We start from the raw sequence: 16,068 nt of genomic DNA, 5'->3' as shown, positions 1-16,068 counted from the left end.
ATCGATGGGCAACACTTTAAAAGCTTTTTTAGTTGGCCTTTTTAGAAGGAATGGTCTAGGACATAGGTGTTATTCTCTCACAGATAGGAATCATCAAAATAGCCCTTCTCCGAAAAAGTGTAAATATTTAGAGAAAAAATAAGTGCGAACTTATAATTTGGAAAAACTAAGGAAGTGGTTCCAGCGGATTAGACTATAGTTCAAGTCATGTCTGTTCATTGCTATCAGTTTCAAAGTGAAAGGGGGGTTCAATTATAGCCCTAACTAGCAAGCGCATGTAATATAACATTACAACTAGAATCTAGCTGGTGTCAGAAGCACAGTTGAGGAAATATGCCTCACTACATGGGAACACAAAAAAAAGTCTTGATCACACCACCTCGAATAGAAAATAAATGAGAATTATTGCTATGGAATTGGCAAGGGAATGTGTATTTCTTAATGGGCTTAGCCAACTACTGGACCGATGTTGTCTCTAGGCAAAGGACGAGAGAAAATGCAAATGAGCGAGGGACACTTGCTAGGTTGAGGCGGCATGTCCCATGTGTGTGTTTCCCTGAGGTAGAGGTGGTTCTGGATATTCAAGGCACATTGACTATGTCCAGCGGGATAAGCGGGCTAAAGTCGCTAGAACGAAGTGGTGGAAGCTCAAGGGGGAGGTAGCTCAGGCGTTCAAGGAGAGGGTCATTAAGGAGGGCCCTTGGGAGGAAGGAGGGGATGCGGACAATGTGTGGATGAAGATGGCGACTTGCATTCGTAAGGTGGCCTCCGAGGAGTTTGGAGTGTCCAGGGGAAGGAGAAGCGAAGATAAGGATACCTGGTGGTGGAATGATGATGTCCAGAAGGCGATTAAAGAGAAGAAAGATTGCTTTAGACGCCTATACCTGGATAGGAGTGCACACAACATAGAGAAGTACAAGATGGCGAAGAAGGCCGCAAAGCGAGCTGTTGGTGAAGCAAGGGGTCGGGCGTATGAGGACCTCTACCAACGGTTAGGCACGAAGGAAGGCGAAAGGGACATCTATAAGATGGCCAAGATCCGAGAGAGGAAGACGAGGGATATTGGCCAAGTCAAATGCATCAAGGACGGAGCAGGCCAACTCTTGGTGAAGGACGAGGAGATTAAGCATAGATGGCGGGAGTACTTCGACAAGCTGTTCAATGGGGAGAATGAAAGCTCTACCATTGAACTGGACGACTTCTTTTGATGAGACCAGCATGCGTTTTGTGCGTCGAATCCAGGAGTCTGAGGTCAAGGAGGCTTTAAAAAGGATGAAGGGAGGCAAGGCGATGGGCCCGGATTGTATCCCCTTTGAGGTGTGGAAAGGTCTCGGGGACATAGCGATAGTATGGCTAACCAGGCTTTTCAATCTCATTTTTCGGGCAAACAAGATGCCGGAAGAATGGAGACGGAGTATATTAGTACCAATCTTCAAGAACAAGGGGGATGTTCAGAGTTGTACTAATTATCGTGGAATTAAGCTGATGAGCCATACAATGAAGCTATGGGAGAGAGTCATTGAGCACCGCTTAAGAAGAATGACAAGCGTGACCAAAAACCAGTTTGGTTTCATGCCTGGGAGGTCGACCATGGAAGCCTTTTTCTTGGTACGACAGCTTATGGAGAGATATAGGGAGCAAAAGAAGGACTTGCATATGGTGTTCATTGACTTGGAGAAGGCCTATGATGAGATACCGCGGAATGTCATGTGGTGGGCCTTGGAGAAACACAAAGTCCCAGCAAAGTACATTACCCTCATCAAGGACATGTACGATAATGTTGTGACAAGTGTTCAAACAAGTGATGTCGACATTGATGACTTCCCGATTAAGATAGGACTGCATCAGGGGTCAGCTTTGAGCCCTTATCTTTTTGCATTGGTGATGGATGAGGTCACAAGGGATATACAAGGAGATATCCCATGGTGTATGCTCTTTGCGGATGATGTGGTGCTAGTTGACGATAGTCGGGCGGGGGTAAATAGGAAGTTAGAGTTATGGAGACAAACCTTGGAATCGAAAGGGTTTAGGCTTAGTAGGACTAAAACCGAGTACATGATGTGCGGTTTCAGTACTACTAGGTATGAGGAGGAGGAGGTTAGCCTTGATGGTCAGGTGGTACCTCGGAAGGACACCTTTCGGTATTTGGGGTCAATGCTGCAGGAGGATGGGGGTATTGATGAAGATGTGAACCATCGGATCAAAGCTGGATGGATGAAGTGGCGCCAAGCTTCTGGCATTCTCTGTGACAAGAGAGTGCCACAAAAGCTAAAAGGCAAGTTCTACAGGACGGCGGTTCGACCCGCAATGTTGTATGGCGCTGAGTGTTGGCCGACTAAAAGGCGACATGTTCAACAGTTAGGTGTGGCGGAGATGCGTATGTTGAGATGGATGTGTGGCCACACGAGGAAGGATCGAGTCCGGAATGATGATATACGAGATAGAGTTGGGGTAGCACCAATTGAAGAGAAGCTTGTCCAACATCGTCTGAGATGGTTTGGGCATATCCAGCGCAGGCCTCCAGAAGCTCCAGTGCATAGTGGATGGCTAAAGCGTGCGGAGAATGTCAAGAGAGGGCGGGGTAGACCGAATTTGACATGGGAGGAGTCCGTTAAGAGAGACCTGAAGGATTGGGGTATCACCGAAGAGCTAGCTATGGACAGGGGTGCATGGAAGCTTGCTATCCATGTGCCAGAGCCATGAGTTGGTTGCCAGATCTTATGGGTTTCACCTCTAGCCTACCCCAACTTGCTTGGGACTAAAGGCTTTGTTGTTGTTGTTGTTATTGTTGTTGTTGTATTGACTATGTTCTAACCCTACATTATCTTCTGGCCTCCATGGTGATGTAGCTGCTATGGTCTGATGGAACGAGTGAGGATCGATGGGGAGGCCATCATCTCTAAAAGCTTGGCCACGATGGTGATTCTCCTATTTATTTCTAGAAAGGTTCATGGGATAGATTGGCGACATGATAACATGTCTAGGGGGGTCAGGAGGCTAGTGCACAAAAGAGATGAAGAATAGGCTAACGCGGCTTGGTATTAATAGTGGCTATGGCAACGAGAAAAAACAAACACTACTATAGGAAGGTTTACTAGCGACAAGGCTCTCTTCCACTTTGCTAAAGAGCGAGGCGCTCATCATTTCATGCAACTAGTAAGTGGTCACGAGCGATAAGCCGCATGTGCTTATTAGTGGTATGCGACTACCACTGGTGAGCATGTCTATCGATCATCATTGAACGAGTAGCCTACTTCAGTTGTTATTGGTATTTCATGTAACATTGATACACACTTTGTTTTGATCATGGTAGTATTTTTTAGGAAATAAAAAAACACTGCATACTACCAACATTAAAAAACTCAATTAAGCACTACATGAGACCCAACAGAACTATACATAAGCTGAATTACAATTGAGTTCAACATAGTACTCACTATAGTCATTTATCAAATCGATTAGATATACACGTACACATTTCAGTCATCACAATGCATGTGCATCTCATTAACCTCAGGGGTATGCATGTGAATGATGATCATTGTTTGTTCTATGTCCAACACCATCTACAAGTGTAGTCACCTATGCAGCTATCGACTAGTCGTTGTTTCTTCAGTGTTTAAAAACATTCACTGTTGTAGTCACCTTTTTAGATTCCAATGATAAATGTTTCTTCTATATACAACAACATCCACCAGTATACTCATATATTCTAAAGCCTTTCCAAGAGTAGTTTCTGGCAATATTAACCTCAACGAGAAGTGTTTGAATTGTAACCCCCAGTAGCCACATCTTCTTAAACAAGTTGTCAAGTGCATGCTGAGGAGGACTTGCATTCAACATATGTAGGATATCCTGACCCTTCCTTCTCTCTTCCTATGGGGAGGAAGCTTTTCCTATCCCGGTGCACTCGAAGCCAAGTTACTGTCGGGCACACTCAAATGGGCCTCCCAAAAGATTTTTTTACACAATTCAAAAGGATAAGTTGTAGCCTATGTTGAAGAAGCTTAGTATCATTCAGTATTATTACAAGCCAATCAAGCATATCATAATCATCTATGACATAGAAACATAATAAGGTAGTTGGTGCCCCATGCACCAGGAGGGATCATGCTCCGAGCATGACACTTCATGCAACCATGGAGCGGTTGCACGTTGGTGTACTCACGAGCACCACTAGGACCCCAAGCAAAGCGAAAACTCTAGGCATGGTTTTCTCAGGAACAAGCGACCTTGTCGGGCATGACAAACCTTCTCACAAAGCATTTAATGTGGCACAGGGGAATGGTCGACCGGTTATTAAATGCTAGCCAGGTTATCTCTTGCAGCCCACCACATGTTAAGTAATGATGACGTTTGCTACTGACCATGCGATAAGGGGGGAAGCGTATCAAGTTGATGAGGCTACACATGGCCACTTTTTGACTAACGCCATGAAATCACTACGGCTTCCACAAACTACAAAAGACTTCCATGTGGGGCCGGTAAGACTATCATGACAAGACCATCCCCCCTCAGAAGTTCTTAGGATTTAGGCGACAATCATTTGACTGCCTCTCCTAGAGAGCCCGAGTCAGGCACATGGGATACGAAGATCAAAGTAACCTTTATATTTTACATAAGAGACTGATGTGGAAATCTCCTTATGTGCATATAAGGGGAGGACCATGGCCATTAGAAGAGTGGATCCCAAAAGCATTCAATAAAACCCTTAGAAAATAACTTGAGAGAAAAAGGAGAGACGGGTGCTTCGGTTAGCTAGTAACCTACCTAAACACCGCCCAAGTTGGCTGCAAGCACTAAACCTGAGATTGTAGATCATTAATCCATCATCCATCAAACACGCATAAAGCATGAGTAGGGTATTACACGTACACATGTGCTAAACCTGGCTAATTGCTTGTGTCATTAAAGAATCTCCAAAGCAGACCCTCAAACCGTCCATAACCGTCCGGACCACGTGATCTCAGCGTGATTTGTCATCCAACAAAGTCTTGTATCAATACACGAGTCGGTCTGGATGTCCTTTTCCCCCAAAACCAGAAGCAAACTAGGGGGCGTTGCAGGAGTCCGAACAGCCACCACACCCACTTCCGACAAACCTGGCCTATCAAAATTCCTCTCCCTGAACCGCGCTCCTTCCTACCAGAGTTGCATGCCTTCTCGTCACATTGAAAGGGCATCCATCTTCCTGCCTACCTCCATTAAACCAATGCTTGTGCCGAGGAACCTGCACTGGCGCCCAAAGTGCCACATGTCCATCCATGTGATGTCCGGCATTAAACAACTCTCCGATTGGCATCCGCATCGGCCTGCTACTTAAACGTGGCCAAGCATCAGTAAAGAACCACACCAGACCTCCACTCTCCATCTCCTCCTTGTACTACACCCGTCATGGCTTCCAACTCCAAAGTCCTTTGGGATAGTCTCTCCTATGAGTAGAAGGAGCTCTTCGACATTGCAGCTACCTTGGTTGCCTGACAAGCTAGTCAGATACATGCTGCCTTGGTGGCAAGCCCTCCGGAGCAGGCTCCGCCGCCACCAGCATCATCTGTCCACCCTTGCCCGTCCAGCCTGGCTAGATCCATCTCCTGGCAAAACTGTCATGAGCAATGGCAGCAATGTGTGTGAAAGGCGAAGAAAGAAGCCATGTTCACAGACGTTGACACAACGGTGAAGAGATTTGACTATGGTAGTGACAATGACATCGCTAACAATGCATGGGGCATGCCCTGGCGCTATGATAATGAAGCTGGTGTGTCGGTGGCCACCGCTGATAAAGAAGAAAAGTAGAACATGGCAGGCCGCCGCCACTTGGGTCCCCCGAAGGCCACCGCCACCGGCTCACCAGTTTGCATAGCTAGAGACCTGCCCATTTTGCGAAGGCATAAGCCACGACGACCATGTTCCCCATCCCAAAACCCAGCTCTCATCCATACTTTCTGTTGGTGGTGGGAGGATACTCTTCCCCTCACGCTGAAGCATATCCATCGGGGGCTAGCTGTAGTCTGATGAGTGGGATACTGGACATAGGGAAGACATGGCGTGGTAATGCAGATCCGTCGTGGTCGGCATTGGACTAGATGTAGCCTAGTCCGGTATAGTTTAGTTAAAATATGTCCTTAAAGTAAATGTTGTCATCCATTTATATGAAAATCATCTAGTTTGCATGTAATCTGTCTGCTTAGTTGAAACCTGGCTTGAAATGTATGCATATAGCTTTATATGGCCGACTCCCACATCAATGTCCACGAACTGTCCCCCTAGTCCACAGACAGATCCAGTGTCCGGTTTCCGGGTCATGGTTGGAAATGACCTTAGTTCTTAGGAAGTTGGAAAATTCGTGAGTGTTTTAGCCTCTAACCAAACAACTAAAAGCAAGATCTCCCTAATCCTTGATCTGGACAATCAGGCGTCAACATCTAGCTCCATATCAAACTTAGAGGTTTTAACACCTAAATTGTCGACACTTTTTGTTCACTATTACAAAATTGTAATATTGTTAGGCTTGTCACATTTTGGTGATGCTGTACGGAGCATTTTTGAATATTTTACATGGCGCACCAAAACATCATGATAGCAATCACATGTGGTACATGTTCCTCTCTAATCTCCTTATTTGCAATAGAATAGTAAAACAATTAGTTTAGGTTTAATCTTATAACTTCCTAATATGATTTTAATTTCAACAAATAAGACTTCCACCACTATGTATAAATTATCAACTAATAGTAATAAATTGATGTGAGAGGGGAAAAGGTAAGAGGGAGAAATTATTGATCTTGACAGCTTAGATGATAGCGAACATAAAAACGAAACATAAATACTGGATCCTAAAATTTTACCATATAGCAACATCCAACACATATTCCATAGGTTAATACTCCCTCCTTCCCATAATATAAGAGCATTTTTTTATAATACACTAATGTAAATCCGCTCCTATATTATGGGATGGAGGGAGTAGTATCTAACTGTAACATTTTACATTGTACTAATAAAAAGATATTTGTTAGTGCATTGCTAATTTTAATTAGTAAATGTATAGAACATCCCAAACATATAGCAACATTTATCACATAACAACCTGCACTACCGTATGGATTTACACCATATATTAACATTAGTTACCACAAGATGCATTTCGATTTCACATTACTAAGTCTACCATTACTGAAATTCAACACATATAGCAACATCAAACATATGAATCCATATCCACCAAATAACTAACAACTAAGTACACTATTGCATTTAGTAAGCTACCTCATATATGCTTTAGCCAGGCTCTATGAAGTTGATTCTCGTAAGTTCCGGAGTAGGTTCTAGCATCGGTCTATGCATATGCTACTCTAGGATCATGTTGTGGCGAGCGCGCCCCCACAATAGATCAATGTGAGGTAGGACATCCCAAAGCACCACGTGGGCCCTCCAACGCTGCTGCTTGAAGTTGCAGCTGGAGGAGATATGAATTATGACAACCACACACTGACCATTACAAGGGTAGAAAGAGGAAAGAGTAAAGTCCATGTGACATATGGGAAAAAAGGAAATCCTATTTTGGTAAGACTTGATCTGAATCGTAGTTCAGATCCAAGCCAGTTAGTGAGGGCGACTGTGGAAGTCACCGAATGGGCTCAGTCTATCTTTTCCTGATCTTTGTTTGTCCCCTGAACTGAACCTCTTTGGAAAGAAGATATTTTATCTCATGGTAGTCTCATTTAGTCCCTTTGTGAATCATTCATTATTCGCTCCTTCTCAACTACCATTGGTCAAAATAGGGGCCATGCCCTCAACTCAAACCTCACCATATTGGTCGACTAGAGATGGAGTGGGAGGAAGGGATAGAGTCGTGTAAGGCAATGCTGGTGGTTTTTGAGAGAGTGGTGGATGGAGGCACCATGGGAGCTAAGTACTTGGCGAATTTTTCCCCAATTAGCACATTTTGCCACATTTATGTGTAGCTTCCACTAACAAGTAGGTGTTCATGCTCATCACTAGTATGATGTACATTGAGCAAAAGGATCAAATAATTAGGGTTAGGCGCAAGTCTAGGGAGCTCCAGTTTTTTTACCAGAACTTATATTTCACTATTATATACTCCCTACGTTTCATAATGTTGTGTGTATAATTTCTTAAAAAATTGGAACTTTACAAACTTGACCAAGTTTATAGAGAAAACTATTTACATCAGTAGTATCGAATATATGAAATATGAACCTACATCTTATGGAGAATCTGATGATATATATTTGTCATTCTAGATGTAAATGTTTTTCTTCACAAACTTGGTCAAACTTTGTGAAATTTGACTTTTCTAAAAATCCATGTGCCCTACATTATGGAACTAATGGAGTACTAATATACCTTAATTTCCATATCTTTTATGTAATTATTTGGATTTCTGAAATAGCTACTTAAGGAAGTATGTGAAGTACATTTGAACTATTGATCAAGAGGCTCCAACAATTTTGTATATTGAAAATAAAATATTGCACTATATTTTATTATGGTTCTTTTGCTATTTTAAACCATTAAGTGGATTTCTAGGTTATTAATGGATATAATTAAATATAGAACTAGATGTACAGGAAAATGTAAAATCTGATAGAACTTTCATATTTCATTTACTGAGTAGCTTTGTAGGTCTTATCTCTGAAACGCTTGGGAAAATCAAACATTAATGCATGAAAACAGAAATACTTAGTTGGAGGTTATTTGTATTTCATTGAAAAAACTATAAATGAAATATGGAAAATATGAGACTTGGCATGGTGTCATCATATGACCTCAAAATGTTGTGTTAAAAAGTTTCGATAAAGTTGGGATGTGCATTGCTTAGTAACTGGAGCATCTCCAAGTGAAGTGAAATCATAGGTGCCTCATTATTTGAGCTTCTAATTTGGAATACAACTTGATATTACAATATTATATAGTAATATACCCTAGGTTCCAATTTTTAGTTGTATTCCACTTCTTTTCTAGGCTAATCTACTATCTAGCTTGTATGTATGGAACATATATGAGAGGGAAATATATAGGACATTCAAATTTAACTCACCAAATTTACTTAGAAGGTTTTATTATAGTATGTGCATAGTTGATCACTTGTGTAGCTGACCTGCAGCGCTGCACCTTGAAGGGTCTTGCTTACCTTCTCCAATCAATATTGACACATCCTCCTTGTCATGCCAATTCTATTCGTCGACAAGCCAGATCCTCAGTGTTGATATAGGGTTTCTGAGAGATAGATCAAAGGTGTCGGCGGCTGAGCATTTGGGCTTGGAGGAGAATAAAGGGACATGAGGAATGTGAAGAGGGGTTTGGATGCTGGCATACTATTCTGCTACAACTAAACAAACAACTAAGATAAATTACTAGAATCGGACATAGTCCATAGCATAGTCGGGGTTCTACAGTTTTGTATAGGATTCTATGATTTGGATCGTGACTCAACATGGATTCTACCAGTTCCGGATTCATAGTGGGACACGCTTCTGTAGGGTTGTGAAGTCATATGATTCTACGAGTCGAGTCGGGATTCTGAGTACCTTGGTTGTCAGGTGGATGCCGGCAAAGGTGACGACATGAGACGGGCGGCCATTGCAAGAGTGGTGGGGATAACAGGGCTGGCAGGAAGCACTTGTCGGCCACCTAGTCCACAGGGAATGCGGGCAGGTCGAGCAATGAGTCTTGTTGGCATCGCCTGCTCATCACTACAACTCGTCTGGTAGTCGGGGATGTTGATGTAGATGTGTGGAACATGTTCTCGTCGCCTGTGGTATGTAGATAAGGGCTGGAGTTGTGGAAGAGAAGAAGATGGGGGGGGTCAAAAGGAAGGTGTGGTCGATGCTCGCTACATCCAACACACGGTGTGACTGATATGTAAGACTTGTGTTCACATCCTTCTGTCCTTTTTGTTGAATCATGCCTCATTAGCAAAACCGGTTGTTCAAACCGCTAAATAACCGGGTTAGAGGGTGATTTGCCTAATTTTCGAGAAACAAGGTGGGATTAAATACCTAGTTTTATAGTACAGGGGCTTCATTGGCAATCCGTGAAACCTTTGGGGGGTATGTGTAATTCTTTCTTCGAAGAAAGCAAAAAAAATTCTCCAATACAAAGATAGAAGCTAAGTGTAACATAGAAAATTCAAGAAAAATAAGGAGGCAAAAATAAGCATTATAATGATCCTACCATAATCCCATTCCAATGCAAAGGTGGTGGTCGTGATGGTTGTCTGCATCACCAAGGCCATACCCCTGGCTTGACAATGGTCATGTAGCACAACCTCTTTGACATAGATTTATACTAAGATGACGCCACCAGATATGGCGGCCAAGGGCAGCATGTCGCATTGCATATGTGCGGAGAAAACACCACTAGATCTGGTAGCATCTCCAACAACTATGTGGTGCTACTTTCACTAGATCTATTCATAGCATTGATGCAAGAACTAATGCTATGCATAGTGGTAATAACGTCGAGTGTCGTCAGTGGTCTATGTAGGAACACGTGGACCATCGGCGGCCCAGAGCTCGATGCAGGAGAAAACTTAATTTGAGTCACCAACAGAGGCACTTGGAGGAGGCGGTGCTAGTGTACCTTATTTCTCAACTTCTGTCAGTGAGTCTGGTCCAAGGATTGCAGAGCGGGAGTCAGTTAGACGTAGAGGAAGTAGTCAATGAATGCGAAGGTACAGAAAGTTAGATTGAAATGAAATAAATAGGGATATACTCTCTTTATTAATGATCCATCAATTGTACATACAATGGGGGCATTCCTCTTTATGTAACTCGGGGGTGTGAGATAAGTGCCCACTTTAACGTGAAGAGGAGAGACTTGGTTGCGGTGCTCCACTGGAGGCCCAAGTTTCTCAACACTCAGTTATCCATATATCCATGTGTCAAAACTCCAAAAAAACATTGGGAAAATATGAAGGCGTGCATAGTATGTGTTGTTATATTGCATGAATTGCCCTATCAAAAACATTGTGTGAGAAACATCAGGAAAACACACTCAAGGGGAAAAGAGTATAATCCATTCAACCATAAAGTTGAATACTTGATCCTCGCAACCAAGATTTAACGATGAATTTGTTAAGTCACCCCCACTTTAGCATTGCATCTCTCTAAGCCTCATGATACTTATTCAACATACACCTCTTGAAGGATGATGCTCGTCAAGATTTAGTAAACAAATCAAAAAACTTGTCACTAGACAAAGTATGCAAGATTCTCACGTCGTTAATCGTGTACATCTCATGTCCAAATTTCACAAGTTCTATTTGATCCAATTGATCGTGAAAATGGAAAATAATTGATACAACGAATGATAATATAAGTTTACCCTAGAAAAAGAATTGTTCAAAGGAATAAGAATATAAGTTGAAAGCATTATAGTTCAAATTGATTCACGCGATAATTGTCCTCTTTACTCACAATTACTCTAATTATATTCAACAACGAACTTCCCATTTAGAACATCTTGATGTTTCATCTTCTAATACATATTTCATGATACTTACCATGGATGTATTAGTAGGTGTATGTAACTTGGCTCAGGTGGCATGCTGTTAATTGAAGAAAAGAGGATTGTGTATCATATCATGATAATGTATCACGATAAATGATGAGATACTATGTGTCATGAAAAAATAAATGAGAAAAATCTAAAATATTAACTTGTGATATTATCCAAAAATCATTATATATATCATAGAACAAATAAGGCATGCATTATAAGGGCAGTCCCTACACACTAGATCTTAAGTTATATATAATCACCTTTAATAGATGTTTAGCTATAGCAGTCATAATGAACTATATCTTAGTGTTGTATCCAAACAACCATTACTTAATGCTTTTTGTGATAGAGAAGTTATAAGATATCTTGCATTAGGTGCTAAGATAACTATTTAGATTAAGATACAATTGCTCTCTCTCTTTTATTGTTCAATATAGTGCCACATGAGAATTTTACCTATGAAATCATGTTAAGATGCATGCCCTAATACTCCCCACTATGTGTAGAGTTACCCTCCCTAATTGCATATATCAATGTTCATCACATGATTTATATTTTGAAAAAAAATATGAATTACACATGCATGATTATTGATGTTTTCCAATACCATGAAATAGTCCTTTGTGCATTTTTCCCAATGTTTATTTTTCCTTTACAGATGTTCTAATATGTTGGATACCGATGGATTTTTGTGACATTTTAGATGCACGAGTATGACTCTTATAAAAGTAATTATTCACCCTATAAGCATATTTATTCTAATTACAACTAGATGTTAATTTGGAACTTTAAATAGGTTAAATATATGATACAAATTTAGTAAAAATTTCAAAGAAACAACAAATGTATATAGCCATGTATATCCCTTATAGAAAACACTGGTGAGCTACTTGGGATAATGATATATATAATCATGTGCCTACAGGTTCTTCTTTGACTTTTCTACAACATTTATTGGTGTGGGAATGATTTGCCCACCTATGGTAAATATTACATTGCTAGCCGGAGGCATCACATCATGGGGGTTTTTGTTCCCTTTTCTTGAAACAAAAAGTGGGCAATGGTATCACACTAGTAGTCCAACAAGTTTAGTTGGATCAAATGGATACAAGGTATGTACAAAAGAACTAAGTAACTACTTGTTGGTTGGAATTTCATCTAATTTAATTTTTACCAAGGTACTACTTCTGTACGAAAAGAAAGGATCACACTTCATAAAATACTACCTTAGTTTGATTGTATCTATGAAGTCCCATTACTAACCTCTATATTGCGGATTATAATCACATTTCCCAGTGCGATCAAAAAATTAGATGCAATTATTGTAGAATATATAAATATACTTCGGTTGTTTTTCACGAAAGAGCGTTGATTTACCATGGTTGTCCCCAAAATACATGGCGGCAGAGCTAGTGGGGACAAACATACCCTTGTGACCTCTTAGTTCAAATTTACAAACAACTGTTACAACTCGCTGAATTGTCTAGGGTCTTTTTGTTTTCCTCCTACACCCTTTTACAGACTCATGTACATTAATATAGTTTTTTATAAAAATACAAGACAAATCTAATAATTTTGTCCTAACCATTTTTTCTAAACTCAGATTGGTACATTAGATTTTGGAAGTAACTTCTCTAAGCAAGTAGTCCCAAATATTAGAAAACTTCTCCCTCTTTTGTCAAACATGTGCAAGAACTGGTAAAATAAAACTCCCTTGGTCCCAAAATATAAGAACATTTTTGACAGCATAGTGTCAAAAACGTTCTTATATTTTGGGACAGAGGGAGTAGGATTTGTTTATACCAACAAATTAATTAGTGATTTTACGCGTTGACATATCAGCTAAGAGTCTTTAGCAGACCTTACTTAGCATATTAATTATCAACCTATTTCACTTTGTAGTCCTGCTTATAGTCCAACTCTACCTTATCTATTGTCATTTACAGTGAAGGGCGAAAGATTAATTTTGCAGAGTCAAAAGTTGAGTGCAAATTGTTTTCACGAAAATAAAATAAACTAAAATACGCACTACTTGATACTTCCCACAAGAGTTATATACGAGAGCATTCAAGCCCTGTTTCTAGTTGTCAATTGTTACCAAAATCTACCCTTTTTAGGGACCATCCGAATGTGAGAAATAGAAGTAAAAATATTCATTGACAACAACACAATTTGATTATACCTAACCTTTGTAATTGTGGTTGTCTAAGAATATTTTATACCTTTTTCATTTTGGCTACATAACTTGGATGAATAGCACTCTCACTTCAGCAACCATTTCACTCACAACCATAATGCGAGTTCTTCTTCACAATAATACTCAAAGTCATAGTGTGTTAACTCATTGTTTGTAGGATATATTGGCATGTCTATTTACAACTTTGTTTTTGATTCTTTAAATTGTTAACTTTCCAAGGACGAATTAGTCTCCAACAATTAGGTGAAGTTTCGGTCAAATTACCACCACCAGACCTAGCAAATTTCCACTTGATCCTTTGAAATATTTAATTTTTGAAGCATGGAATAGTCTCCAAAATAATCAAATTGACAACCATAAATATTAACTGTTTGGTTCCTCATCACAAAACTATGGGGGTCAAGTCACTCATAAAACTAAAGCTAGGAAAGATGCGCAAGTAAATAGTAGATGTTGAAACATAAATAAAATCTAGTGAACCATATGTAAGGAAGTTTCTTTTTCTATCCTTTCCTTTAGCATTTATGGATCTAACTCTTCAAAGTTATTGAACAGGTCTTTATTACAGTTACACTTATCGTTGTTGATGGTATTTACAACTTCATTATACAACTTATCACTGCCTTCATTGACTTCAGACAAAAACAACAAGAAATAGATTCAGTGGTGGGTAACTACTTGAGAAAACACCCAAGTCTTAATTATGACGACCGTAGAAGGATTGAGGTATTCCTTGAAAATAGAATACCTTTTTCCATACCAGCAGTTGCATACATGGTCGGTGCAATAATCTGTGGAATTATTATCCCAAGGATGTTCTACCAAATAACTTTCTTTCATGTCCTTACAATTTACATTATTATCCCGGTACTTGCACTGACCAATACCTATGCAACTGGGCTCACGGACTGGAATGTTGCATATACTTACGCCAAGTTCACAATCTTCATCGTGTCAGCATGGGTTGCCAAGCCTGGTGCAATTGTCGCTAGCCTTGTAGCATGTGGGCTAGTGGTTTCCGCCCTTCATGTTTCCTCACAAGCAACACAAGACGTGAAGACAGGTTACATGACACTAACCTCACAACGAGCCCTGGTCATCATGCAAATTTTTGGTATAATTACCGGTTCAATTCTTACCCCATGCATCTTTCGTGCCTTCCAAAACACGGCCAAGGCGCACATTCCCATTGGAGCACCAGACTCGGAATACCCATGTCCATATGCTGGGGTTTATCGTGCCATCGCTATGGTTGGCACAGGAGGTGTCAAGGAGCTCCCTGACCATTGTCTAAAGTTTTGCTTTGCTACAGCATGCTTTGCCATTGTAGTGAACACACTATCAATTGTGTCTCAGAGGAAAGGCTGGAAAATAATGAACTACATTCCCAATGTCACCGTGTTTGCATTGCCATTCTTCATCGGATCGTCTGGCCCCATTGATATGTGCATAGGCACTATAGTGATGTTTATATGGACTAAAATTAATAGCCAAAGTGCCGCCTTACTATCATCAGCAGTTGCAGCGGGCTTGATGTGTGGAGATGGGCTATTTGCACTACCATCATCAATGCTCACCCTTTTCAGTGTGGAGCCACCCATGTGCATGAAGTTCATTCAGAGTGGAAAACAACTTGACTTGGCAGATTCCTTCATAAAAACTATCTCCACACCAACAAAGCCATGAGGAATGCATTTCATATTTAAAAGTAACTAAATATTTGTTTGGACATATGTCTGTGAGGGTGGATCAAGCAATACTCTGTAGCTATCAACAAGTCGATCAAGCATTACAAGTAGTACTACAAACATTAGAAGCACTATCTCAACGTTGTGGCATTGAAAGAGTTGGCATTGCAGAAACTGTACAAAAAGTGGAGATGCCAGGAATTCAGCTTTAATGTAAATGTGGGTGCGTTCTCTTAATGCACGTTAATATACTTTTGTATATCATGTTCTTATTATTTAGTTACAAATAGTGCTTAAGTACATCCACACTATTACACTCTCTTTGTAGTTTCATAATGTCAAAAGATAGTGGTAGCCTATGTAGGCACAAATTCCTCAATTTATTGTTATTCAATGGATAGGTGTTTACACTTAAATGATGTTTGGCTCTATGTAAAGACATGTGTCATGGATATGATTGTCAATTATTTGTTGAAGTGTGGAAACATACAACATATGGTGCACATTGGTCCCTGCAAGTTGTCCAAAATATCAAAGACTATAGATGCTTTTATCCCTACTTTTTTTGAACTATGTATACTAGATGACCCATTGTGCCAATTGGCGCAGAGACCAACTCCAGCCACCAATTGGAAGTTAAATAAACTATTTGAACGC

General features: G+C 40.5%; 1 protein-coding gene across 1 annotated transcript in view; it reads left to right on the top strand.

Moving 5' to 3' along the window:
- LOC119304116 (probable metal-nicotianamine transporter YSL3) overlaps positions 1 to 15,753 on the top strand; it is a 77,227-nt gene extending 61,474 nt beyond the window's left edge. Inside the window, exons 5-6 of the mRNA XM_037581280.1 lie at positions 12,452 to 12,638; positions 14,279 to 15,753. Coding sequence (XP_037437177.1) covers positions 12,452 to 12,638; positions 14,279 to 15,409 — 1,318 coding nt within the window. The 3' untranslated portion in view covers positions 15,410 to 15,753. The remainder of the gene's footprint in view (positions 1 to 12,451; positions 12,639 to 14,278) is intronic.
- Positions 15,754 to 16,068: the final 315 nt, after the last annotated feature.

The sequence above is a fragment of the Triticum dicoccoides genome, chromosome 1B (assembly GCF_002162155.2).
Source record: "Triticum dicoccoides isolate Atlit2015 ecotype Zavitan chromosome 1B, WEW_v2.0, whole genome shotgun sequence".
Lineage (NCBI taxonomy): Eukaryota > Viridiplantae > Streptophyta > Magnoliopsida > Poales > Poaceae > Triticum > Triticum dicoccoides.
This window is presented reverse-complemented; position numbering and strand designations above follow the sequence as displayed.